Source organism: Acanthochromis polyacanthus, chromosome 9 (genome assembly GCF_021347895.1).
Source record: "Acanthochromis polyacanthus isolate Apoly-LR-REF ecotype Palm Island chromosome 9, KAUST_Apoly_ChrSc, whole genome shotgun sequence".
Classification (NCBI taxonomy): domain Eukaryota; kingdom Metazoa; phylum Chordata; class Actinopteri; family Pomacentridae; genus Acanthochromis; species Acanthochromis polyacanthus.
In genome coordinates, this window is record NC_067121.1 from 40,841,867 (window position 1) to 40,869,850 (window position 27,984).

Below are 27,984 nucleotides of genomic sequence, written 5' to 3' on the forward strand. Positions count from 1 at the left end.
TTCTCCTGTTCCATCTGTGCTGCTTTAACCCTCTGTCAGGTCCACCAGGCAGGGTTAACCTGTGACTCCGTGGAGCTTCCTCACCACATCAGCAGCGACGAGGAGATCGACAGACTCCTCTCAGCCGTGCAGCTCTTCCTGAAGGCTCTGCCCACTCCCACTCTGGTCACTATGTCCAGGTGAAGAAAGCAGCAGCTCAGATTCCACAGTGAACATCCTGTCTGTCTGTGAATGTGGAGGTTCACTGCTTTGTTCATGTGTGTTTTCAGGTCTAGTCTGGATGAATACTGTCCAGTGGAGCAGGTGGATTCAGTCCAGAGCAGAGTACTGGCTGTACTGGAGGCCCAGTATGGAGCTCTGGATTTACACAAAGACTATGAAAGCAGCAGCTCAGAGACTCAGGACTGCCAGCCACAGGCCTCCTAACAGACACAGCACGACGCTTTAACATGTAGTTTTTATAACAGGTGAAGACGACACGCCGGATGCTGCTGCAGTCGCTTTAAAGCACACATCTGTCTGATGTCCAACAGCTGGATCCTGTTCACTGGAGCTCTGTCATCATCTCTGAATGGGACGTGTTGAAGTTGGAAGTTGGACGTAGTTTTTGTAGAAGGCTCTGATCATGTTTACATCCAGAACCAAATGAGTGTTTTCTGTCCTCTGATCCCATGTAACAGGTTCTGTGTGTGAGTCAGAGCCTGATGGTTCTCATTTACTTTTACCACAGAGCTCCACTGGAACTCACCAACGAGCCACACTGTTGGACTGAACGATGACTTCCTTCATTCTGCTTCAGTCTACAGACACCAACCTGCTGCTCAGAGTTTGGATCCATCCACAGCTGAAAATAGTCCCCAGTAAAGTAGAACTGTACTTTTATGAGCTGTTAATTCAAATATTTACATTTAAAGTAGAAACCAACCGGCTGCAGACAGACGAGGAAAGTGAAGAGAAGCAAACAGACACAGTGTTGGTTTTGGTCTTTTTATGAGATTTATCATTTATATTTCCGGCCTTATTTTTCAGAGCAGGATGCTTTAATATGAGTTTCTTTGTTTTCTACAGAACTGGGTTGGTCCTAGTACTGATGGTGCAGGGCGTCATATTGTGGCTGAGACTGTACTTTGACCCTATCCTAACAGGTTGGCATGTAGTTGTACTCTGTGTGTGACATTGAAGTTGATTCTTATCTTATACCAACAAAACCACCAGTCATGCAGCTACATGCTGCTTACACTCACGCAAGAACAGAATCCAGCTCTTTATATGACTTTATAAGACATTCAGCAGCATAACTCCATAGAGGCCAGTACTTTGAGACGTCTAGTAATCAGACCACTTTTAAATATGCTTTTTGTCTGATAATTGATTTTTTTTTCAGGCCTCTCTGTACAGCATGTTTCCCACTGAGAATTCACACATTCAAATTAAATTTCAGGCAGTACATTTGTGCACTATAGAGGCTTTTTCAGTTGTTTCAGGAGCTTTATTTTCCAGGAACTAATGTTGAGGAATGTTCACACCTATCTGTAATCCAATGACAATAAAGACTAATCTCATCTGTCAACAAAGTCTGATGTCTGCAGAGAACATCTTGTGCAGCAATAAAAACTCATTTCAACCCAATAAATGTCTTTTGTTCAAGCTTTTGTACACCTTTATTATTAAACGTTGTAAAGATCAGACTTTGGTAGACTCCTGTTCCTTAAATAGAACTGGCTCCCACTTCATTTGTCATCATTGATTGAAATCACTTGACTCTAATTCCACCTTCAAATTTAAAGCTTATCCTACAGACTCACATGCTTCTGGCATTTACAGATATATGAGAGTTAATGCTGGACCATGTTCATTGTGTTTCTCAGTATTAACTTAAACCATGATCCTCAATTAAAATTTCACAAACTTTTGAACACCACTGTGGTAGTGTCCACTGGAGAGAGTTTAACTAGGTTGGTTTGTGTTCTTCAAAATCATGTGGTTTCTGGGAAATGAAGCTGGTTTACTTTCACTTTTCCTCTTTATAAGTGAAGGGAGGGGTTTGGCAGATCCACAATCAAACATTGTTTGTCTCTATAAAGGGCAGACACACTGACATGAACCAGCAGAGCTCAGAAGACTCAGAGCAAAGGTAAGTCTATTTTTATTGTCAAACTTTTCTTCTTCAAATGTTGTCTTTAAATCTAACTTGTGTGAATCAATTTTTTTTTTTCCGTTTTCTTGCTGTGCACTGAGTTGGAACGTTGTAGTTTTCAGACCAGAAAAAAATGTTCACATCAAGCGGCCTCTCCTTGGAGATATACAATCAGAGCCAACTGATTCAAAGTTTACTGTCTGAAGTTTCATGTTTACCCTTTTTATTCTTACTAGACTGATCTCTGTTTTCTGCACACAGAATGCAATGTAACAGCAGCTAATAGTATGTAAAGCAAAGTGTTGAATTTATGAACTGTGCTCATCTGAACATCTTCCACCTTGTCTGGGTGTCAATGCTTCAGTGCTCTGAACAGGAATTGTTCCTTTTTCTTACCCCTCTAAAGAAATGTACGCTAGTTAGTACAGAAAGTCCAGCTGGAGACTTCAAACTAAAATTTATCACAATGCACGGAAAATCTCTATAATTTTTTTATGGAAGATGTCAGCAACAGCACTTTGCTGAGGAGGACAGTCAGTCATTTTGTTGTTGTTGATGATGATGATACAAATTCATTTTAAAAGTCCCTACAATGTCTTTACCGCCTACCAGGCCTTAACCATCAGTGAGAGGGTTTTTTTAGTTGTAGTCTGTGACAGACAGAAGACAGGTGTTGGTGTCTCATGGGTGCATTTTCCACAAACACTCCAGATTCGATGGGTTCTACTTCCATCCTGGTCCTGATCAATCAGAGACTGATCCCAGATCATCACCAAGTGATGCTGCATTTCCTTAATGTTCTGATTTCACTCCATTCCTGCATACCAAGTTCTGTGTGTTAGGTAGGAAGAGCAGAAGGTCAGCATGCCAATCCTCTTCAGCAGAGGTGGGGTTTTCCTCACAGTTGACACTTTATGACCCTTATCAGATTCTAGTGGAGGTAGGAGGCCTCCTGTTGTCTCCCAGAGAGCTGCTGGTGGTCCTTTAGTAGTAAACATCTGATGAGCAGATGTTCCATTTGGAGGTGAATTTTGAGTTATCTGTCTTCTGAAATGGTTTCTGACCAAATTTACAGCTTTGGGAAAAGGTCTCTGAAATGTTCTGCTCCTTAGTGCGCTACATCAGTTTTTATTTAATCAATTACATTTTTTAAAGAGGCTATTTGGACAGAAAAATCATACAGCTGCCAATTCCTGGCAATTGATGTCTAGTTTTAATTCTAATTGAAATATTTAAAATCTTCATTTAAGAAATTTTGCACATTTCTTCTGATAGGAAACAGTATATTACAGTATGTGAATGCAGTTGGTGAGAACAATGTTAATAACAGACCCTCTGTCACTGAGAAACCTAAAAGTGAAGGTTATAGACCCCATCAGAGCATACGTCATCAACAAGCTGCGTGCACATCATGGAGCCGGAAGTACTCCTTCATATCATTTACCCGGCATTGTTCGCACCACATGAAGTAGCAGAACTAAAAGCTAACACTGAACTATCGGCATCACAATGTTAGGTTGTTGTGTTTTTGGTTGTATGAACCCAAATACTAAAGAAGGACTTAAGTTCTACTGCATACCAAGGGGCTCTTGACAAGCCACTGCGAGCCGCCATGCTTCTGGCTCCAGGGTGCGCGCGCAGCCCTCTTTATTTACCAACAGTAAATGGGTCTATTTACTCTGAATAACAGAACTGTCCAACATTTTATTTTATTTTTAGTTTGCTTGTTTCCTCATTTGACAGGAAGCTGAATGACTTGATGGTACATGGACCTTTCATAAAGATGTGGAGCTGCTGAGATGGAGAACCCACATTCTGAAAGTGAAATCAAATCTGCAATTCCATCTGTGGAAAGTGATGAAGGTAACATGAAGAGACAAAACTAGGCTTTATTACTTAAGTATAGTTAGCAAACTAAACTGTTTCACTGCCAAGCATAAATACTGATCTTGTGCAATCTGTTTTTTTCCCTCACACGTTCCTACAATAGATGACTCAGAAGAAAGTGAGGTAATCTGCCATTTTCATAACAGATGTCATGCAGCTTCCTCTTCTGCTTTAGCTTTTAAAAGGATCTTTACTTTTTGAACTGAACGGCTTGTGGTTTGTTTGAACAGTGAATAAGTAAACTTGGTCAGATTTACCAATGTTAAGGTCATCCTGTTATCAGATACACATCCTTTACAGACCCATGGGGCCTCATTTATAAAACATTGCGTAGGATCCATACTAAAGTTTGCGTATGCCGAACATCTGAAATGGGCGTATGCCCTTCACCTCTGATTTATAAAACTGTGCGTAAGCACAGCTGCATGCAATTTCTTGATAAATCAGACACCAGCTGGAAGATTGCACAGGTGGATCCTCCTCACATTCCGCCCACAACACACCCACATTTTACCATGAATGGTCAATGCAAAGTAACTCATGAATGTATCTGTATATAAATAAGCTGCTGATCCACGGCATTTTACACAGCGCCCCCTGCAGTCTTTTCACTGCTGTGCATCAGGATGAATGAATCATGTGTTGACCCAGGCCCTATGGAGTTAGAACAGTCTCATAATTCACAAATGCACACAGAAGAATTCACACGTGAACTGGGATTCACAAATGTAAACTGCAATCCACAAATAAATTAAGAAAGTTCACAAATGTATTTCTGCATTCACAAACTGCTTTTGTGTGTGAATCTTTTTTGAGACTGCTCTGCCGTCAGCTCGATCCACAAATGCATTTTTTTCAACACGGAAGTTTCTGTAGCCAATCAGATGTCTCCCTCCTTTCAGCCAATCACAAAAACTCTCCCCACGTGGGGGTGGGTGTACTGTTCAGCCAATCATATGAACGCGTCCGCACAGCGTTATACTTGACCGTGTCATTGGGCTGAAGAGTGAAGCTGCCCGTCGGAGAGACCATGGCGTCTGATGGGGACAATAGACCCTTTATTTGTTTACGAACATTGTGACGTTTTTGTGGGCGGGGCTTATGCTGGAGGCAAAAGCTGAGCGAGAAGTCAAGCGGGACTGGGAGTATATAGTTTGCGCTGCAAACTCGAGCATTTTTAATCAGGCTTTTAACTGACCTTTTAAGCCTTCTTATGTTCTGTTGTTCTTATCATTCCTTATTTATCATCTTATGTATTTTAAGGTTTTTTACTTCCCATTATTTAGTTATTACCACATTTATTTATTTGTTTATTTTATTTCTTTCAACTCCAGTGTTTCCTCAGGGGGTCCTCCACACTGGGGGCTGTGTCTGGTCTGCTGCTGGGGGTGTTGTCCTCGGGTCTCCTCGGCTCGGCTAGTTGGGGGGCTCCCTACCTCGGTGTGGGGTCCCTGTGTCTGTCGTGGTCGGGGAGTCTGGGTGCCGGCGCCTCCGGCGGGCACGGCCTGGAGCTCCTCCCGGTGTGGACGGCCCCAATGGAGGCGTTTTCCACCATACAATCGTCAGTGCCACGCCATGTCTTCCTATAGCCATTGGTGAGAGTGTGTGCGTGTGTGCGTGTGTGTGTGCAGTTGTGTGCCTATATGGAGGGAGGGCGGGATGGGTATTCTTATTTTTAATGTTTTTAAATGTTGTACAGCACTTTGCGCTGCTTTTTTTGTATGAAAAATGCTTTATAAATAAAGTTTGATTTTGATTTGATTGTCACAGGCCTTTTCCAAATTAGTAATCAATCAGGGCCACTCACCGCTCTATATCATTTGAAGATGGAAGTTTGATATATGAACATAGTTCTGCAAATACAGTCGTAGGCCGAATGGCGCACTATATGAACATCTACAACAATGAGGGTTTATGATTATCCGGCTCTACAAGTCTAATATGTGATAACAATAAAGGTTTGAGATCAATCTGGTATCAATTCACCACTTCACCCTCCAGCACTGCCGTTCCCTCTGTCTCCAAAATGTGCTTAAGCAAGCATCAAAGTTGGTGCACCGGTGCGCACATTCTCACGCAAAGTTTTTTTTAGAAATCACAACGTACACAGCGTACGCCACTTTCTACGCAAAGGTTGTGATTTATGCCACTTTCTAGCCCTGTTTTGTGCGTATGCAAGCTTTATAAATGAGGCCCCAGTACTCTACATGGATGCTTTGTGTAATGTAGTAATGCAATGTTGCAGCAAAACATCTTGTTTTCCCAGTTTAAAAAGCATTCTTGATCTCAGTTGGTCTAACATGGAGAGCTTTATGTTGCATAAAATCTCTTGTTTTCTCAGTATGAATCTGTGTCTGAACCTGAAGAACTTCAACACCAGGAGCAGAACAATGGAAGCAAAGAACAACAGTCTGAAGACACATCAGCAACCAGTGACACAGGTAATATTACTGAACATTTTAAACTCTATATTTGATTTGAGTTTCAGACATTGTAAAGAATTACTAAAACTTATCAGTCTTTACCTTTCAACCAACTCAGACTAAACTTTGGCACTGATGCTTAAAGGACTTTTCACTTATTGCTGTTTTTGTTTCAGGGATTTCTGAACTCACACTTGTGTTAATTGGTGACACAAATTCCATCGAGTTTGGACCAAATAACATCTTACTTGACCATGACGACCAAGCAAACGTGGAACAGTTTTCATCTAAAGTCTATGACTTGTGTGGTCGGTACATCTCTGTCATTAACTTGCTTGGTGTCCAAAGCAAGGACCAAATCCCAGTGAATCAGAGAATCCATGCCTTTGTCTTACTGCTGCCAAATGGTCTGCATAACAGCCATTACAGCTCAGGAGTGCAGTGGTTGGAAAAAGCTTTCGGCAGAGAGTCACTGGCTCATTTAATCCCAGTTGTGACTCATCAAACAGGTGAAACATGTGAAAGTGCATTAAATGACCTGAAAGCTAATCACAGTTTTGATGAAAGAAGATACCACACATGTAGAAGAAGTATGACAGATGGAAAAGAGATCGCAGATCTCCTGGAAAAAGTAGATGTCATGGTCTCTGAAAATGATCCCCACTGGTACAGAGAAGTGATACGTAGAGAGAATAAAGAGCACCAGGAGCACAAAGAAGAAAAAACAGAGCCTTCAGTGATTCAGCAAAACCAAACAGGTGAGATTTTATTGCTGCTCTTCACAGTTTACACCTGCACTACTTCATACATCTCTCCAATCCAAAACATGTATCAGCAATTGTCCCAGATTTTACTGTTATTATGAAACATGTTGTTAGTTTTCATGGTCAAAATTTTACATTAGAATCTATGACTTTCTTTGCACTAGAACTGAAACATGGAACATAATTTGTGTTGTAAATAACCAGCATTTTCCTTTTTCTTTTTAACTCATACAAAGTTTACATTCAATATTAAAATGCCGTGTAACTGTTTGTAGGAGTTCCAAATGGCTGGAAGTTCACATAAGTATCTACAGGATGCAGTATAGATAGTGAACCACAGTTTTCCTCAGTTCTGACAGCATAAATTTATTCTCTACATGCTGCATTCAGAAGTTTCAAGACTGAACATAAAAAGTTCACCACCTTCTGCTGACCATCCCACATTGCATTTGATAGCTGCAATAATGAATGTTGCACTTTCTTTTGCATGGACTTCATTATAATAATTGGTAGTGATGCATATTCAGATGCAGAATCTGTAAGCTGGTAACCCTGTTCTGATGCTAATTTTTGTAAATTGCAATAATATGTACGGGTCATTCCCCCTCAATTTACCAAATGCTCCATGCCTGACCATCTTTAATTTGGCTGATTTTTCAATGTGGTGAATACTGATTGAGTTGACCATGTTCAAAATCAAGGGTCATAGGTGACATTTTTAAGTTAAAAATTCTTAAAGAAGTGTGAGATTGTGTCTTCAGATGTACAACCCTCCTTTGATAGAATAATACAGTTACAAAGATGCAAATGTGATGAACAAATGTCCACATTGTTCTCTATTCCAATATTCAACCAACTATGAAACCTAGAATTTTCACCCTAAGAGACTGATTTTTTTTCTGTGATTGGCACCAATAGCAGCTTTTAAAATGTATTGTATGGTGTCAGTCAGAGGTATAGTTTATGATAAAAAATGTAATAAAGTTTTTAATATTTAATAAAATATTTGAACATGCATTGGGCAGGTATGACGGTGAAACCACCCTGAAAGTGATCCCCACTATGTGAGTGATATAATATTGTTACTAGGTCAAAAGAAAAATCAGTGGGTTTTTTTCAACCTATATAGTCCTTCAGATCATTTTATAAAAATTGCCACCATAAACAATCACAAGTATATGTCAGATGTATTTTTTAACTTGTTTTTTATTTCTCCATCAAGATTTGTTTAATTCTTAATAACCTTGTTTGCAAAGAGTGGGTCACAATGAACCCTTGTGTTGGGAAAGTTGGAAGCAAAAGTACATGGTGTACTAGTGTCAGCATTAAAGGCATTAGAGGAGATTTAATTTCCTACGACTTTGAACGTAGCATGCGCATGTGCACATACAACCTCTCCCTCACCCCCCTCTAACATCCCCCCTCTTAACATTTACGAAGAAACTTCCGTAGGACTCGTGAAGTTGCCTACAGCCGCAGTATAATACAATAATACATTTTACCTGTCCAGAAGGAATTTAGCAACCAAGGCATCTGTCTTTAGGTCCATTTGTTGCTTGAGCTGACGCCATCGCCCAAATGACTCGCCAATAATCACTTTTGTTTTTGCATTCTCGCGATCCAGTCGTCTTTTATTTTCTCTGACCTCAAAAAATGACTTTCTTTTACGGCTGGGTCCCCCTGGATCTTTATCTGCCATTATGTAAAAAAAGATGAGCAAAACAAGTCTCCAGCTAACTACGAAGCTATTCCAAAGCAACACATACAGAAAACACGTAAGTCCAAGGCGTACGCAATCTACGTAACTAGGCCTGAGCCGGAAGATTTTTGATTGACGGGAAAGGGAGCAAACCAAACGCCTCGGTCTGAGCGCGTTGATTGGCTGATGTTTCTCAGGTCCTGCCATGTCCACAGTTTTTTTTTTTTTTTTTTTTTTTTATTCTTTTAGAGACCATACATACAAGTCCACTAAAGGTCAGTATATTCATTTTATTTGAATCAGACAAATTAAACAAAAAAAAACATCCTCCATAATGCCTTTAAGTGGTACTACAAGGAATCATGTCCAAAACAACACAAAAATCAACACGTCTCCCCACTCGTCTTTAGAATTTTTAATTCAAAAACTAATGTTACCTACAGCCATGGCCATAAGTTTGGACACAAGTACCATGACGCTTGTGAATCTTAGAAAATACCACAAAATTGTCACTTACAATATACAGCCATGGCCATAAGTTTGGACACAGCATGACTTATGTCTGTTTTGATGTCTATTACAGAACATAAGTATATTGTAAATGACAATTTTGTGGTATTTTCTAAGATTCACAAGCGTCATGGTACTTGTGTCCAAACTTATGGCCATGGCTGTATGACCTCAGATTGTACATATGTTGTACTGAATAACATACAGAAAGAAAATCTGGCAAATATGAGATGATCAGATTTGAACTTTTATAAAATTTGGTGGAATGAGGTGGAATGACCCATATGTTGCACAAAGCTAGTTAGGGTCCGAGGACCAACGGTGCAAAGACCTTATTGGAATGCTAGAGTTTGGGTTTTTTTCTGGAGGAACGACTGCATTTTTGAAGGCCTAAACATGCTCAAAAAAACTCATGAAAATTTGCACACACATCAGCACTGGTGAAAAATTTTAGATTTTAAAGGAAATGTGGAGGTGTATGGCCAAATGGCTCCATAGCGCCCCCTACACTTTCCCACGGGCAGCATGTTTCACCTACAGCTACCAAATGTGGTACACATATGCAGCACATCAGGCTGAACAAAAAAGTCAGTGACAGCCACATTCCAAACCCAACAGGAAGTGAGGTATTATGCATTGAATGTCAGATTTTGCCCATTTTTCATGTTTTTCTAGAGCGAACTCCTCCTAGGGGGAAACTCCAATTCACCTCAAATTCTACCAGTACATACAGGAGGCCTTAATGAGCAGAATTTATCAAAATGTTTTGCAGAAGCCAAAACGTGTGGCTGTGGCTGCCTCTGGAATTTTTCCTTCGCCATGAAACATTAAGTGCTGTGTAAATGCCCTGAACATGCTCCAATCTGCCTGAAACTTTACATGTATGATCAGAGTCCTGGCCTGATCACATCCATATGATGAAATACATTCACAGTCACAGCGCCACCTGCTGGCAACAAGAAATGTCATTTTTTACACTTTGATGTACTATTCTTAGCCTGTTGGCCATATTCACCTCAGATGTGGTGACATAAGCCTAAACTTGTTGATGACGATTCACAGTGAAAATGGTTTTGTGTCATCAAAAGGCGTGTCTGTGGCGGCGTGGTGAATTTCAATGCCTCGCCATGACTACTTAAATGTTTATATCTCAGCAAATCCTGATCCTATCTGCCCCAAACTTAATGTGCTGGACACCAGGCTCAGTCTGAGGACATCCATGCTCAAAAATTTAGGAAAAGTCATAGCGCCACCTATTGGTAACAAGAAGTTTAGACATTACATTTGCAGGTATCATTGCTCCAAACTTTGTCATATCATTCTGGAAATTGATCAGCTGATTCTTCACCCCCTAACAATGCCACAGTGTGAAAATTTTGACTTTTGATAAAATGCTGTTGCTGTGGCAACGTGTTGTTGTTGTGACAAACAAGTACTTTTTGACAGGTTAGAAATGCTGAAAACTTCCCCAAAATTGCCACACACATAACATTTGGATAAAGGAAGGACACTGTGTGCATCTTAGCACTGCATGTGCTATAGCGCCCCCTGCAGCAATATTAACAAATTTCCCCCGCAGCCCATTTCACCTACATGCACGATATTTAGTGGGCTGTGTAGCACATCAGGATGAACAAAAAAGCCCAGGGAGCCAAAACCCTAAACCCAAAAGGAAGTCCGCCATCTTGGATAAATTGTGAGATTTTTGGTAATTTTCTCCATTTTCACTGGTTAACTACTCAAAGGGGATAACTCCAAGAGATCTGAAATTTGACCAGTACATATAACAGGTCATAATGATGACAAATTCTCAAAATCATCTGCATCAGTCAAAGGCTGTGGCCATGGCGACCCCCTGAACTTTGATGCTTCGCCATGAAACGTCAACTACTGTCTGTCCCCACAGCAACTTTCACTGATGTCTGTGAAATTTGGTATGAATATGTAGCACATTAGGATGAATAAAAAAGTCTCTTGAACCCATACTCTAAATTCAACAGGAAGTCCGCCATTTTAAAGTAATTGTCAGATTTCGGGTGTTTTTTTTTCATTTTCAGTGATTTATTCCACACAGGCTGTAGCTCTAAAAGACCTCAAATTTGGACAGTATATACAACACGATGTTAGGATGACAATTTGTCAAAATCGCACACAACAGTCAAAGGGCGTGGCCATGGCGACTGAGTGAACTTTGATGCTTCGCCATGAAATCCCCTGTACATGCTGCAATCTGCTAGCCTAGCCGCGCTAGACCCCATGTTCTGAAGGCACAAGGGTCTAGGCACGCTCGACAGGGAGGGAGGCAGGCGAAAAGGTTTTCTATCAAATCCCTCTGCAGCAATTGGGTAGGTATACAACCAATCAACGCAATGAATAGGCTGACGTAGTTCCTACAGCACCGGCGGATTGTGGCTAAGTCCCATTAGCTTCCCAACCAGCGGAGCCAACTGGTATATTAAGGATTTGCCATATCCCGTCGGCATAAGTCCAAATACGTCTTTCTTCTATTCAATTCAATTCAATTTTATTTATATAGCGTCAATTACAGTCAAATCGTCTCAAGACGCTTTACAGAACCCATATGCCTGACCCCCAGAGCAAGCCCAAAGGAGACAGTGGCAGGAAAACACCCTATTAACAGGGAAGAAACCTCTCAATGATAATTCTCAATGAAACACTTCAGTGCCGTCCTTTGTTTATCTTTCAAGTTGAATTTTAGCTTCAAATCTTTAAGGGCTGTGGCCAAAGCCGAGTCGAAAGATAACTGTTTATTGTTTCCGGTTGTTTCTGTCAGAATCGTCGCGCCTCTGTCGTCACTTAGTTATGCCCGCCTTCTGACTCTACACTTCATGGTGATTGGTCCGGCCAGTTTTAGGAGAATCCAGCCTCGAGCCTTATGGAGGGTAACTAGACCCACCCTGGCAGAGAATTAAATTCGTTGCCGTGGGTTGTCTACAATCTGCCTCAAACTTTACATGTTTAACCACTGTCCTGTCCTGATAACATCCATTTGCCAATATCCACTCACACTGATAGCGCCACCTTCTGGAAAGGAAATTACTTGTTTCACACTTTGATGTGCTATTGTTAGTCGATTGCCCACATTCATGTTCGTTACTCTTTCATCCTCTTTATTTCAGCTTCCAGTTTTACTTTGTATTGTTTCCCAGTGTGTTTCAACCTTGACAAACTCCTTCCTGATATGTTTTGTCCTCTTTCTACTGGGGCTATCAGTATGTTTCAGCCTATTTAAACTGACTCCCAATATGTTTTTGTGTTGTTATATTGGCTCCCAATGTTTAAGTCTCTTTACACTGGCTTCAGTATATTTTCTCTCCCGTTTAAAACACCAGTTTGAGAGTTACTATTTCTCAAACTCTTGTCTGTGTCACATTACCTCCTTATAAAGCACACTGTAACTCTGACAGATGCTCTATTTTCGCACATACCATTTCTACAGACTTTGTGAAAAAATCACTGAAATTGGCCAGCTACATCTCAACACATTCATTTTTGTGTCACACTCAGACGTACGCCATGCATTGACATGCAGTACTTCCCTACGTGCGTGGGTGTGCGAGGACCCGTTCAACGCTGCTTGCAGCTTTAATTTACATTCTTTCTTCTCTATGAGCAGCCTGGTGTACCTTTGTGAAATCGGCCTGATTCATTTCCACTAACTGTGATACCTGCAAACATCACATTTCCAAAAAAAATCTGACAGCAAATTGCTTTAAAGTATGAGAAGGAATTTGCTTGAAATGAAACATTGATGTGTTACAAGATCTGCAGTTCATAAGCTATTTCCAGTATGTTTGAGACACTTTAAAGATTTACTAAATAAGCATGCACAGTCATACAGATAATTAGAAATGCACTTAATACATTTTAATGTAAAGCATCACTGGATATTTGGATGGCCTATGGATTTAAACTTACACATTTGACTTGTGTATGAAAGCAACAAGAAATCTCTTAAATGTGGTTTGAAAATGTAGATTTGACATTTGCATACAGTGTTTTTAGGACTTTAAATTAATTTGACAATTGTGGCAAAGCAACAACAAAAGCCTGAAGAGTCTCTCCCAACGCTTGTAAAATTCTGTCCATAAAAAACAGAATATATTACATAAATCTGCAAATGTAGTCTACATAGCATGGTTGTTTTGATGTTATAAAGTGTGTTATAAATTGTGTTTTCTTGCAGAGGAAAGGGAGGATAGTGCAGCAGAAAACAAGGTAAGATTTATTCACCTTAAAATTATGATCATCATTACACAATCATCTCAGTTTTCTAAAACCATATGGACTACAGAATGATTTTGTGTATGTGTATATGTAGTAATATATGTATCTTTATGTATATATACACATACATATATATGTAAATATATGTATATAACTATATATATACAGTGCCTTGTGAAAGTATTCGGCCCCCTTGAACTTTTCAACCTTTCGCCACATTTCAGGCTTCAAACATAAAGATATAAAATTTTAATTTTTTGTCAAGAATCAACAACAATTGGGACACAATCGTGAAGTGGAACGAAATTTATTGGATATTTTAAACTTTTTTAACAAATAAAAACCTGAAAAGTGGGGCGTGCAATATTATTCGGCCCCCTTGCATTAATACTTTGTAGCGCCACCTTTTGCTGCAATTACAGCTGCAGGTCGCTTGGGGTATGTCTCTATCAGTTCTGCACATCCAGAGACTGAAATTCTTGCCCATTCTTCCTTGCAAAACAGCTGGAGCTCAGTGAGGTTGGATGGAGAGCGTTTGTGAACAGCAGTCTTCAGCTCTGCCCACAGATTCTGGATTGGATTCAGGTCTGGACTTTGACTTGGCCATTCTAACACCTGGATACGTTTATTTGTCAACCATTCCATTGTAGATTTGGCTTTATGTTTTGGATCATTGTCCTGTTGGAAGATAAATCTCCGTCCCAGTCTCAGGTCTTTTGCAGACTCCAACAGGTTTTCTTCCAGAATGCTCCTGTATTTGGCTCCATTCATCTTCCCATCAATTTTAACCATCTTCCCTGTCCCTGCTGAAGAAAAGCAGGCCCAAACCATGAGGCTGCCACCACCATGTTTGACAGTGGGGATGGTGTGTTCAGGGTGATGAGCTGTGTTGCTTTTACGCCAAACATATGGTTTTGCATTGTGGCCAAAAAGTTGGATTTTGGTTTCATCTGACCAGAGCACCTTCTTCCACATGTTTGGTGTGTCTCCCAGGTGGCTTGTGGCAAACTTCAAGCCAGACTTTTTATGGATATCTTTGAGAAATGGCTTTCTTCTTGCCACTCTTCCATAAAGGCCAGATTTGTGCAGTGTACGACTGATTGTTGTCCTATGGACAGACTCTCCCACCTCAGCTGTAGATCTCTGCAGTTCATCCAGAGTGATCATGGGCCTCTTGGCTGCATCTCTGATCAGTCTTCTCCTTGTTGGAGGTGAAAGTTTAGAGGGACGGCCGGGTCTTGGTAGATTTGCAGTGGTCTGATACTCCTTCCATTTCAATATGATTGCTTGCACAGTGCTCCTTGAGATGTTTAAAGCTTGGGAAATCTTTTTGTATCCAAATCCGGCTTTAAACTTCTCCACAACAGTATCTGGGACCTGCCTGGTGTGTTCCTTGGTGTTCATGATGCTCTCTGCACTTTAAACAGAACCCTGAGACTATCACAGAGCAGGTGCATTTATACGGAGACTTGATTACACACAGGTGGATTCTATTTATCATCATCAGTCATTTAGGACAACATTGGATCATTCAGAGATCCTCACTGAACTTCTGGAGTGAGTTTGCTGCACTGAAAGTAAAGGGGCCCAATAATATTGCACACCCCACTTTTCAGGTTTTTATTTGTTAAAAAAGTTTAAAATATCCAATAAATTTCGTTCCACTTCACAATTGTGCCCCAATTGTTGTTGATTCTTGACAAAAAATTAAAATTTTATATCTTTATGTTTGAAGCCTGAAATGTGGCGAAAGGTTGAAAAGTTCAAGGGGGCCGAATACTTTCACAAGGCACTGTATCTATCTATCTATCTATCTATCTATATATATATATATATATATATATAGATAGATAGATAGATAGATAGATAGATAGATATCTATATATATATATATAGATATCTATAGATATAGATATAGATATATCTAGATATACATATATATCTATATATATAGATATCTATATCTATATATATAGATATAGATATAGATATAGATATATATAGATATACATATATATCTATATATCTATATATATAGATATCTATATATATAGATATAGATATATAGATATAGATATAGATATATCTAGATATACATATATCTAGATATACATATATATATACACATTATAAGAATAAAAAATATATGTATGCAGATAGATAGATACAGCCATGGCCATAAGTTTGGACACAGCATGACTTATGTCTGTTTTGATGTCTATTACAGAACATAAGTATATTGTAAGTGACAATTTTGTGGTATTTTCTAAGATTCACAAGTGTCATGGTACGTGTGTCCAAAGTTATGGCCATGGCTGTAGATAGATAGATCTTGTTGGGTTTTGACTTGGAAAACACAGATACACAGCACAGGAAGAAGAGACAGTACACACAAACTTTGATTTTTACTTGCAAGGGGAGACAGACCAGTACGCACCGCTGCTACCATCTTCCTTCTCTGGCTAGTCTGTCTCGTTCCAAGCGTTTTATTAATTCAGAAAGTTACACAGTATAGGCAGTGTCATATTTCACAAATACAGGTTGACATTATTAAAAAAAAGGATAAAACCAAACCCACTAGAGCAGGAGAGAACTCTCAGTGAAAATGTACTAGCAGATAAACAGATGTGAGACCTCGTCTTTATTTTACCTCACAGGACAGCTTGTTTTGTCTGCTCTGTTCTCCCACACTAAAACAAGGTGCCACTAGCATGCAGACAAACCCAGCATTATGCAGAGGCAATTCTTAGAATGAACATGCAAGAATACTTCACTCAGTGATAACTTTAATAAGTTTTAATAAACACAGATGAATGTAGACATATAATAAGCTTTAATAAGCACGGATGAATGATAATAATTTTTCCAATGATCTCTATCTATCTAGATATATAGATATACACTGCCAGTCAAAAGGTGTAGAACATCAGTAGAAGCTGTTGTCCTGTGAGCTCCTATCTCCAAGCTGTTGACTCTCACAAACTTGTCTTCTGATTCTGTTGTGGCTTTGGGTCTTCTCGACCTCTTCCTGTCAGAGTTTTCCCCCAGTTTCTGAGTGACCATCACCATTCCATAAACTTCTCTTAGCATAGTATCATATATTTGTGAAGATCTTGAAGTAGTCATGTGGGCAGTCCTATCAATCATGTGTCTTCTCAGAATGATCCAGTGAATGAGGCCAGTGATGCTGAGAAGTCAGAGAAGATCGATGACAACACTACACCAGGAGGAGAACCTGAGATCCAGCCTCTAGTACCACCCGCAAGTAATGAAAGCTTTTATTGTACAGCGTCATACATTTTTACAACAGTATCAGACCTGCCAACCTGTACGCATTTTGCGTAGCAGGTACGCAATTTGACATCAAAATACGCTGGTACGCTCCGCCTCATTAAACTACTGAAAAAGCTGCAGACATCTGTGAGTGCTGTTAGAAATGTGGACGTGCATACACGATGCAGCAGTGTAGTGGTGCAATTTCAACCAATCATCATAGAGTAGCGGAGAATAACGAGTCTGCAGAACCCTTGTTGGCCCACTCTCTCCTGTCTGCCTCCCTCCGCCTCTCTCCCCGTTCCCTGTGCCCCCACCCGCAGCAGCTGGCGTTTAAAACGGTAAAATGGTGTGTGTGTGTGTGTGTGTGTGTGTGTGTGTGTGTGTGTGTGTGTGTGTGTGTGTGTGTGTGTGCGCGCGCGAGTGTACGTGTGTGTCTTGGCAAATATGTACTGTTAATAACGTTACTTTCACGTTGAAAATCCGATGTCATATCGGAGAAATAAGCACCGAGAGTTTTTTTTCCTATCGACATGAGCGCGAGCTGTGTTTGTGTGTGTGTGTGTGTGTGTGTGTGTGTGTGTGTGTGTGTGTGTGTGTGTGTACGTGTGTGGGCGCGCGTGTGCGTGCGCGTTTGCGCGTGCGTGAGATTAAGTGGTACGCAAAATATTTCGCCAAGGTTGGCAGGTGTGCAGTATGATTTCAGTTTCCATTTTACTGTAAGTTTTATATATTGCAATGAAACAGAGGTACTAACGACACAAACAAATGTGTGATGTTTGTAGGCTGTGACCCTTCAACAGGAGAGGCTGATGAAGGTAAAGAGTTAATCAGTGAAAGCAGGGAGAACAGGAGTGAACAGTCCATGAAGCAGAATGATACAGTGGAGGACACAAGTCCAACATCTCAGACTGTTTCATCAGATACCACAGAACGTGAGTAATGGTCTATTTGCGTTTCTTTTTAGTCTGGATGACTAAAAAAAATACACATCCTCTCTACTACTGCATGGTGGGTGCACCACCTGCAGGGATAGACTTTGGGGTCAGGTGTACTGTAAAGCCCAAGACTGCTCTGCAAATGTCCACATTTGGGACAAACTGACTGTGCAAACTGTCCACATGACTGGTGGGCCTTCTGCACACGTGTCAGAAAAACAAGTGGTGCTTAAAACAAATGTTTGGTTTAAGGAGAGCCTGTGTAAGGGGATTTCCTGTCACTCACATGTTTATAGTTTATCATGTTGCAATTAAAGTCGTTGTTGCTGAACTTTGGAGGTGCTTTGATTTGTAAATGCTTTCTATCAGCAGAGCCCAAACACAGTAGGAAGTCCTAAGGCCTCCAGGAATCCTGTCTAACATCCATCCAGTGTGCTCCTTACACCTCAGCAATAATCACATTGACAGCATAATCTGTAACCAGCTGCTGTATTCTTGAGTGTTTTTCTGTGTTTGGTATGAGGAACATGCAACCGTCCATGTAGCAAACCATCATACACCTGTAGTAGTATGAATTGAACCACGTGGGCAACCGCTGTCAGCCACATTAGTCCATGCACATGGACTCTGTGAGGCTCAAAACTGGGTGCCAGGTGAAGGCAGGAACATGGGTATGATGACTTTTGACAGTGTAGACTAGTCCTAGTGCAGCTCAGCATATCTGTCCTTTATGGAGTCTCTGGGTGGTGACCTGGTAGGGACTCAGAAGACTTCAGTGATCATGTGGGCAATGATAGAGAAACTTGGAGGTTTCCTTACTGGTGTACTGTTATTGGATGTTTGTGCTAGGCATAGATTGGACATAACAAACTATATTCAAGCATGTGGTAGATTCATAAACCTATTTGGTACCAAAGCACTGTCAAGCTGAAAAAAGAGGCTTTCAAGCTTGGCTCTCCTGAAGCAGCAGAGAGTTACCAGGAAGTCAGAAGAAACTATTTTCATCCATCCATTCTCTATCCACCGCTTTATCCTCACTAGGGTCGTGGGGGGTGCTGGACTCTATCCCAGCTGACTCTGTTCATCTTAATTCTGAATCAGAACAATCATTATCTAATGAAAAAATATTAATACACATACAAGGAGTGATCAAAAACAGACTCTCCTCGGGGGTGCCTGTATAGCTCAATGGGTTGAGTGGGCGAACCATCTATAGGGGCTGGTCCCCGATGCAGTGGCCTGGGTTTGATTCCCGCCTGCGGCCCTTTGTTGCATATCTTCCCCCCATTTCCTGTCTGTCTCTGACTTTGTCTATCTAATAAAGGACCAAAAAAAACTTTAAAAAAAGAGACTGTGGGGCCGTTTATACGAGGACCATCCTAACAGAAAACGCAAAAGTGGCGTCTTGTCATTTCACGTTTAGACGAGCGGTTTTGAAGGAAATCTGCGTATATACGGTGACTCTATAGTGTGTAGAATTCGATTGGATATGCATGCCAGGCAGCTGGGTGGTGCTGTGATAAAACTCTGCCATGTCTACGTGCATGCGTGCTATCTCCCTTTTCGGATCTCCGCCGCGGTAAATGTTCATGAATGGAATGTGTACAGATTCTGTACGTTTGTTGCTACGACTCCTGTAGTGAACATAGAGCTGCCAGAGTTGCTTGAAGGTAGGAAGGATGGAAATAATCACACATCTTTGTTTACGTCCTTGTACCGGCTGGCAAACCAAAGCACGTATGTGACGTAATCGCGTACGCGACGTGGTCAGATCTCAGCAAAGTTTTGCGTTTTGCTGTTTAGACGGAAACGTAACGGCGGAGCGTTTTCTACTTTTCCACTCTGGAGGCCGGTTTCAAATTTTTGCGTTTTCAAGCCCCCAAAACGCCGTCCTCGTATAAACGGTAGGGTGTTTTGTTGAAATATTTTGCTGTTTTCACCTGCAAGCGTCCTCGTGTAAACGGCCCCTGTGCCTGTATAAATCAAGAACAATCCCTAATTTCAGCATGGCCTCCATCCCATTTGAAACAGTCTGCTTATGCAGTAATTCTCCTGCCATGTTTGTAATTCTCTCTGGAAATCACATTATATAAAAACTGTGTTGACTCTAAACTTGAATTTCATTTTAGATAAGTCTGTTTGTCTACTGAGTAGAGTCGGCAGATAGTAACAATTGTGTCCTTGTGGCCAAAAAAATCCAGTGTGTTTTTTCTGTGCTGTCAGCTGGTGTATCACACATCGTAGGTCTTACATGCAGTCATGCCACAGTTCAGGTTGTTTGCACTAAATTCTCTCCTTCGTACATCTCCGGACATTACAGTAGACATCTGCCTTGACATTCTGGTGGACTAATTCACATCAAAACAAGGTGAATGTTCAAGAAAACAACAAGCATTCTCTTGGTGCTCCTGACCTTATGCATCTTGCCAGGTTATCTTGTTGTTAGATCAGTCTGGAATGATAGGTTCCCCCTTCATTTCTCCTTCCTTGTAGAAGAGCAGGTCTTAAATTAAAACAGCTAAATAAAGCTGAAGTTAGACAAGAATCAAACCATATATATGTACCATATACACTATATAGCTATAATTACGATTTACAGAGGTATTTTTTAAGGAATTATTGTAAAATAATCACAATAAATAGAAAGAAATGAGAATATAACATTCACCAGCATCCATAACAGTTATTTGAAAAATGTATCAGTTCAATAATATGTTCATTTGTCCCTCTGGTTTTTGTTGTCCTACAGGAACCTCAGATGAAGACTTGAGTTGGAACAAGGAAAAGGTATTGAAGTCCACATTTGTTTAATAAGAATTTAGAATATTTACTCTTTCCAGTCACATGACGTTATATTTTTTTACATACAGTATGTGTTTGTTCACCTATTTATTGCAGCAAGAGAATGTTTCTGAAGAAATGAAGAAGATGAATCAATATCAAAAGGACACTGAAGTATTGTTCAGCAGACTTCACCTTCAAGACCAACAACAGCAGAAGTGGTCATCATCAGAATTTCTTCAGTTAGGTTCATCCATGAAACAGCAGCATGAGGTATCTGAGAAAGATCTTCCTCATGCTTTTCTCCACAGGCTGATGATGTTAGATTACAGGGCCAGATATATTCCTGTAAGACCAGACAGTTCCAAAGTGGTCCATCCAAAGCTTGATCCAGTGTTTAACACCACTGAGACAGATGACAGCGATTTAGAGGCTTTTTTGAGCATCAAAACAGATAAACATGAGAAAAAAACAACCCATGTGCATCCAATGGATGTTCAGATGGCAGTATTTCACTGCTCAGACAACGTCCTCAAGCAGATCATGATTACAAAACTATCACAGTGTCAGTATGCCTTACCTTTGCTTGTTCCTGACCCGTTTACAATGGAGATAGAGTGTCCTCTGTGGACATTTAGACACATAACCAAAACCTGGAAAGTCAAACTCAAACCTCAAATCAATGATGATTCACAGATTGTCATCACGAAGAGTATTCCCATCTGCAAAGCTGAGACACCCTTGGTGTCCTTTTTCAGACTGGGTTCACTATCGGTGTCTAAATCTCAGCTGATGAACACTCTGATCAACGACCGTCACAGCACCTTCTTCCACAGACATTGCCCAGGCAGCACCAAGTCTCGCCATTTGATGGATGGTGTTGCAGAGATCGCTTGGTACTGTCCTGCTGGAAAAGCCAACGATGCCTTCTCTGACTGCATTGCCTTCTGTAATCTTCATGGTGACGCTCTGTCGATTGAAAAACAGCGCGACATACTGCTTGAAAAATCTTCAGTTAATGTTGTTCTGGTCCCAACTTTGCAAAAAGACGACAAAAGTCGGTCACTTATATCAGCCTTGTTTAAGTCTCAAAAACCTCTCATTTGTCTTGTTGATGACAGTTGTGATGCTGTGCAGAGGATAAAGGGAAAATACAAAATGGGGCTCAAAGACAAAAGCCATTCAGATGTATCTGAAGAACTGAAAAGAATAATTGGAGAAGTTTTGTCTTCCCTGGATCCTTCCAGCCTTAAACCAACCTTCCAGCTTGAAACCATGGCTGAGGTCTCTGGAATCAGAGTGGATGAAAGTGACCCAGTCTGTCAAAGAGGAAAGTCTGTTGCTATGGAAATAATGATTTTGCTTGAGAAGATGGAAGTTTCAAAAATCAAAGACAAATTTCTCCCTTGTCAAGGCCGTCTGTGGCATGAGTGGTGCAGAACAAACAAAGAACTGTATCATCTGAAAGGAGACATTGAAAATGAGAGAAGTAAAAAACTAAGACACCTGGACCAAATACGGCAAAGACAGTGTGATGCTTCCTGCAGTAAACTGATGAAGTTGTTCACCAAAAGCCTCATGTCTTTGCCATCAACAGAGAAAGAGTATTTCCTGAACTGGATTCAGATCCTAGTAGATGCCCTCTCCACAGATGATCTGTCTTCAATTCTCCAGAGCTATGATGAAACGTGGTCTGAGGTCTTGGCTTTGAAAAACAAGAAGGAAGATAGAGATAAAAATTCTGTTGAGCTATCAAGAAAGCAAATTGAGCTTGAACATATATCAAAAAAACTACAGTCTGCAACTTTTGGCCTGGAGCACATCTTCAGAGAAATGGGACAGATCTATGAAGCCCATAAAACAATGAAGTCAGAGAGCAGCCGGACGGACTGGTCTAAATACCCTGAACTGGCTGCAGATCTGATGATATCAGGACATCCGATGGAGCTGATGGATGGTGATGCAGGCCATGTGCCCCTAAAATGGATCTCTAGTCTTTTAGATGAAGTCATCAAGAAACTGGGTGACCAGAGAGTTTTTGTGTTGTCAGTTTTGGGCGTACAAAGCAGCGGAAAGTCAACGATGCTGAACGCCATGTTTGGACTACAGTTTGCAGTGAGTGCTGGCAGGTGCACCAAGGGTGCCTTCATGCAGCTGGTCAAAGTGTCAGAGGAGGTCAAGAAAGGCTTTAGGTTTGACTACATCCTAGTGGTGGACACTGAAGGGCTGCGTGCTCTGGAGTTGGCAGGTAACGCCACTCTTCACCATGACAATGAGCTGGCAACGTTTGTTGTTGGTCTGGGAAACATGACGATCATCAACATCTATGGAGAGAATCCAGCTGATATGCAGGACATTCTGCAGATCGTTGTTCAGGCTTTCATGAGGATGAAGGAAGTTAAACTTTCTCCCAGTTGTGTTTTTGTTCACCAGAATGTCACAGACATTACAGCAACAGAGAAAAACATGGATGGGAAGAGACGTCTCCAAGAAAAACTGGACCAGATGGCTAAACTAGCAGCCAAAGAGGAAACTTCAAATGAAGAATGCTTCAATGATGTCATTGAATTTGATGTGAAAGACGATGTGAAGTACGCAGCCCAACTCTGGGAGGGCAGTCCACCGATGGCTCCTCCAAATCCAGGTTACAGTGAGAGCATCCAAGAAGTGAAGAACATCATCCTCTCTAAAGCTTCAGTGTCTGCTGGGATCACTCTCTCACAGCTCAAAACCAAAATTCAGGACCTGTGGAACGCCCTCCTGAATGAGAACTTTGTCTTTAGTTTTAAAAACACTCTTGAAATCGCCATGTACAGAAAACTAGAAGTTCAGTATGGGAACTGGACCTGGACCCTGAGGAGCAACATGTTGACCATTGAAGACCAGCTTTACACCAGAATTAAAAATGGAAAACTTGACCAAATTGAGCAGAGTTACCTTCTCAAAGAAACAAGCAAAACATATGAAGAAATCAAAAAAGCAATGGAAGCACACTTTGAGGATGACGAAAATAAAGAAACACTGGTTCAGTGGCAAGGCCGATTTGAAAGCAAAATCAAGGAGTTTCATGATGAGCAGGTGAGAGGAGTAAAAAGAAAACTGGATGGTGTTATCGAGCAGAAGAAAGCTTGTAAAAAGATGGATGAAAAGAAGACAGAGTTTGAGAACAAGCTGCTAAAGAAGAGCAAAGAGCTCGCTCAGCAGTTAAAGGATAAAGTTCATGATGAAGAGGAGCTTGAAAAGCAGTTTGGCTCTGTTTGGGACAGCTTGGTTCATGAATTAACAGCAGATGCAAAACCAGTTGAGGACATCAACTTGAAAAACGAACAGTTAGCTGTCCTTCTAGAGCTTGGTATTGAATGGGATCACGTCAGAGAATCAAAAAAGAGTTGGCGATACAAACACATGTCAGAGCTAGGTGATTATTCTGATTATGTAAACTTCCCAAAGAACCGAAGTCTCTGTGAAACTAGTGCAAAAGGAAAAGATAACAGGACAGAAAGCAAAGACACAAACACACAAGTAAGGTCTTTTTTTAGATTTTTTACCGTGACTATCCCAGAATTTTTAAAATCTGGTTCAACAATCCAACAAAAGGAACAACACAAATCACATCGTGTTTTATCCTGTGAAGGACAAGAACTGATCAGAGAGCTCATCAACAAAGTTGAGAAAGAGTCCCTTGATGAAATCCAAAGCAAACCTGTGGCTACAAAAGGCTACGTATCAACTTACTTGCTAGAAGTGGCAAAAAGTGTGAAAGAGAAAGTGACCAAATTTCAATCAAAGTATACATGCCGTTTAAAGAATGAGTTCACAGTCGATCTTTTACTGCATGTGTTTGACAGGATGGAGAGTTGGCTTCTAGAGTCCCAGAAGACATTCAAAGAGAACAATGATGCACTCACTTATCTGAACAGCAAGAAAATGCAGTATTACTCCATTTTCAGAAGCTTTTGTAAGGGAAGCTCATCTGCTGTTGTACTTGGAGAACTGATCCGTGAAAATCTGAGAGACTCTGCTGCTGACGCCGTCTATAACAGGACTGCTCATGGTCTCGCTGGCGAGATGAAGAGTAATTTCCCAGCATTCAATGGAAACAGGCTGAACTTTGAGAAACATCTGCTGAAGTCGCTCGCTGAGAACGAAGACTTTAATGGTTTCATAAAATACATCAGAAAACCAAGGGCCCAAGCAGAAGCTTTCATAAAAGAGGAAGTAGAGAAATACATCTTCAGGGATCACAAAGAAAGAGCAGAGAATATATTCAAGAAAAATGTTGATGACATCAACACCCTTGTCAGTCAAGCTTTATCTGATGCGACACAGAAAGTCCAAACCCAGAGAGGAGACACAAACATGTGGCTGTCAGAGTTTACTGGTTGTCTCAGTGATGTGCTGAAGTTTGAAGCCATTTCTTCTCAAAACTTCAGAGACATAAACGATTTTCAGTTTCTCCAGGAAGAAGTAAAAAAAGGACTGAAGGCAATCTTTGAGGAGATGAAGGAACTCTCACTGGATAAGATCAAGGAATCCAGGAATAAGCCTGATGAGATCCTCATTGATCAGCTGTGTAAGTGCTGCTGGGTGAACTGTCCATTCTGTGCAGCTGTTTGCACCAACACCATGGAAGATCACAGTCCTGAGGACCACAGTGTCCCTTTTCATCGACCCTCTGGGATCAATGGGTGGCACCACAGAGGCACGGTGGAGCTCAGTATCAATTTCTGTACAACAAATGTTGCAAGTGATCGCAACTTTTACCCCCATCATGATTCAGAGAAAAGTATTCCCTACAAACAGTACAAAAGTGCTGATGGAATGTATGCTAACTGGAGGATCACTGCTGATGACTCCAAACTGCCGTACTGGAAATGGTTTGTGTGTAAATTTCAAAAGCAACTGGAAGACCACCATAAAAAAGAATTCCAGGGCAGAGGAGAAATTCCCGCTGAGTGGAGGTCTATCACAAAAGACCAAGCCATTGAAAGTCTGGACGAAATGTGATTGAATCAACAGAACCAGTAACTCATCAATCAAAGCCTGAAAAACCAGTTTTTAGATAGTTTGTGACGGTCACTAAATGAAAAACCTCTCTAGTCTGATTTCAAGTGAACTCACAAACCAAAAGAAGTAAAAAGACCAATAATCTTCATCACATCCACAAAGTATCTTTCAGTAGGATTTGTAGAAATAACAACACGTTCCTGCAGATAAAGATGAACACAGAACTTGTCTTTCACAAATCAATCACTGCTTCATTGAATCAGATTGAAATATTATTTTTTCTTTATATCTTTACCATTTTTAGGTTGTATGCAGTTCAGCTTTTATTCTTACGAGGGTGTTTTTTTTGTTAAACGTTTGGTTTCAATATGCATTAAATATGTTTGTTAAAGTTGTTTTAAGGAGCTTATTTTTAATAGTTGGAATTTGTGTGATGACCTGATTGACTGTGATGTTTTATTTTCATTATTTTCTTTTATCATGTTATGGATTTAACAGCATGCAGTTTATCACCTCTGTACTCGCATTGCTTTTGTTAGAGAGAAAACATTGATGAAACTCTCCGGTGTAAGACGAATCTAAACCATATTTTTCATATAACGAGTTTTCTTATAATTACTTGATGATCACCAAAATCACATCTGGAAATCATGTCAGCACACATTGTCTTTTGCATTTTAATTCTAAATGTTTCTGTTAAAGAATATTATCATTATGGATGTTTTATGTTTCTATTTCTTGAAGTGTTTGACTGTATTATAGTAATATGATTTGAATTAATCTGTAGCTGATCCATATTAATGAATTTGTTCTCTGTCATAACTAACGTGATATCCAGAATTAATGTAAATATTGTTGTCTTTAAGAGAACAATCTATTTCCATTTGATCATTTACTTCACTGACCCTTTAGCTAGGAACAGATCCAAACATCTGAGATAAACTTTGAAGTTGTTCATATGCAAAATGGGTCATAACAATAAATGTTACAGATTTACTGAAAACAATGTTGTTGGTGAGTGATGGTAAACTGATGAAGTCAACTAATCTGATGTAACACAGTTTTAGATAAATTCAGTCTCTTCATGGTTCTCTTTGGTCAGATCAACATTTTTCCAGTCTGTAATGTGCAAGTTAGTGCTGCTGGACTGAGATCTGATGTTACAACCAAACCTGATGTAATTTATAATGAAGTCGCAACAATAAAAAGAGCAGAATTTGGAACAATAGAGCAGGTGTTTATTTTTCTTTTTTAAAAATCAGCTGAGGGTTACATCCATCATCTTTACACCGCTTAATCTTCACTAGGGTCATGGGGGGTGGAGTCTATCCCAGCTGACTGAGGGTGAAGGCAGGGGACACCTGGACAGGTAACAGTCTATCACAGGGCTACACATAGAGACAAACAATCACATTCACAAAGAGACAATTTAGAATCACGATTCACCTCAGCATATTTTTTGACTGTGGGAGGAAACTGGAGAACTCACACACAGTGGAGAAGGACCATGCTTTTCCACTTCCTAGGATTGAGGAGACCCTGACCTCGATGACCCAGGCAGAGTGGTTTTCCACCTTGGATCTCACCAGTGACTACTGTCAAGTAGAGTTGGATCCACAGGACTGTGAGAAATCTACGTTTACCACCCCATTAGGTCTATTGGAATTTCAGTGCATGCCCTTTGGCCTCTGCAATGCCCCAGCGACATTTCAGCGTCTAACAGAGCAGTGCCTCAGTGGCCAAATCACAGACTCCTTACTAGTCTATTTAGATGAAATCATTGTTTATTCCCCAGATTTCACCACTCACGTTAAAGGGGAACTTTGGTTTTTTTCAACCTGGGGTCTGTTTTCATGTCATTTCATACATGTGAGTGATGGAGAAATGAATTTTCAACATAGCTCCAGTATTTAGCCAGGCAGGCAGCTTAGCAGCTAAGCTAGCAGCTCAGCTAGCGAAAAGTATGGGACAGCTGGCCCCCCCGCATCAAAGTCCGCCCTAACGTGCTTTTTCCCCCACACTGACCGGCTCAGATAGTCTCAACGAGTGTCCCACAACATACTAGAGATGAGAAGTGAACGAAAACCTCCACATTACCTGGCGATCGCTCTTTGTTGTGATCTGTATCCAAATCTTAGGACGCTGGAAAGCAAATCTCATTCCAAAATCGCGCGATAGCTCGCGCCAAAACCGGCATTTTGGCGCGAGCTCTCGCGCGACTTCGGAACAATCTTTGGAGTTCCTGGCATTAAAATGGGCAATTGCAGAGAAATTCAAAGATTACTTGACTGGAGCTGAGTTCATTGTATACACAGAC

General features: G+C 40.6%; 2 protein-coding genes across 6 annotated transcripts in view; both read left to right on the forward strand.

The window, feature by feature from the left end:
- Nucleotides 1-27,984, forward strand: part of c9h5orf22 (chromosome 9 C5orf22 homolog) — a 57,315-nt gene that overhangs the window by 20,589 nt on the left and 8,742 nt on the right. For 3 of the 5 annotated variants that reach the window (XR_007944176.1, XM_051952965.1, XM_051952967.1), the window contains one exon: nucleotides 40-179. Coding sequence is in view for 4 of the 5 variants with exons in the window: in XM_051952965.1 (XP_051808925.1) it covers nucleotides 40-179 (140 nt within the window). In the remaining variant the exon portion in view is untranslated. Of the gene's footprint in view, nucleotides 1-39; nucleotides 180-269; nucleotides 1,687-27,984 lie in introns of those variants that run through there. The other 2 variants (XM_051952966.1, XM_022198758.2) reach the window with 2 other exon arrangements.
- LOC110954287 (interferon-induced very large GTPase 1-like) lies at nucleotides 2,076-26,895 on the forward strand. Its single transcript, XM_051952961.1, has 10 exons — nucleotides 2,076-2,134; nucleotides 3,881-4,000; nucleotides 4,128-4,147; nucleotides 6,366-6,465; nucleotides 6,624-7,205; nucleotides 13,628-13,659; nucleotides 16,828-16,933; nucleotides 17,727-17,876; nucleotides 20,629-20,666; nucleotides 20,778-26,895. The coding sequence occupies exons 2-10, from the start codon at nucleotides 3,937-3,939 to the stop codon at nucleotides 25,665-25,667; spliced, it is 5,982 nt and encodes a 1,993-aa protein (XP_051808921.1). The 5' UTR covers nucleotides 2,076-2,134; nucleotides 3,881-3,936; the 3' UTR covers nucleotides 25,668-26,895.

Coding starts and splice junctions, on each gene's coding strand:
- LOC110954287 (XM_051952961.1), top strand. CDS start 3,937: ATGGAGAACCCACATTCTGAAAGTGAAATCAAATCTGCAATTCCATCT. Junction 4,148..6,365: donor ATGACTCAGAAGAAAGTGAG/GTAATCTGCCAT, acceptor TTGTTTTCTCAG/TATGAATCTGTGTCTGAACC. Junction 16,934..17,726: donor GCCTCTAGTACCACCCGCAA/GTAATGAAAGCT, acceptor TGATGTTTGTAG/GCTGTGACCCTTCAACAGGA.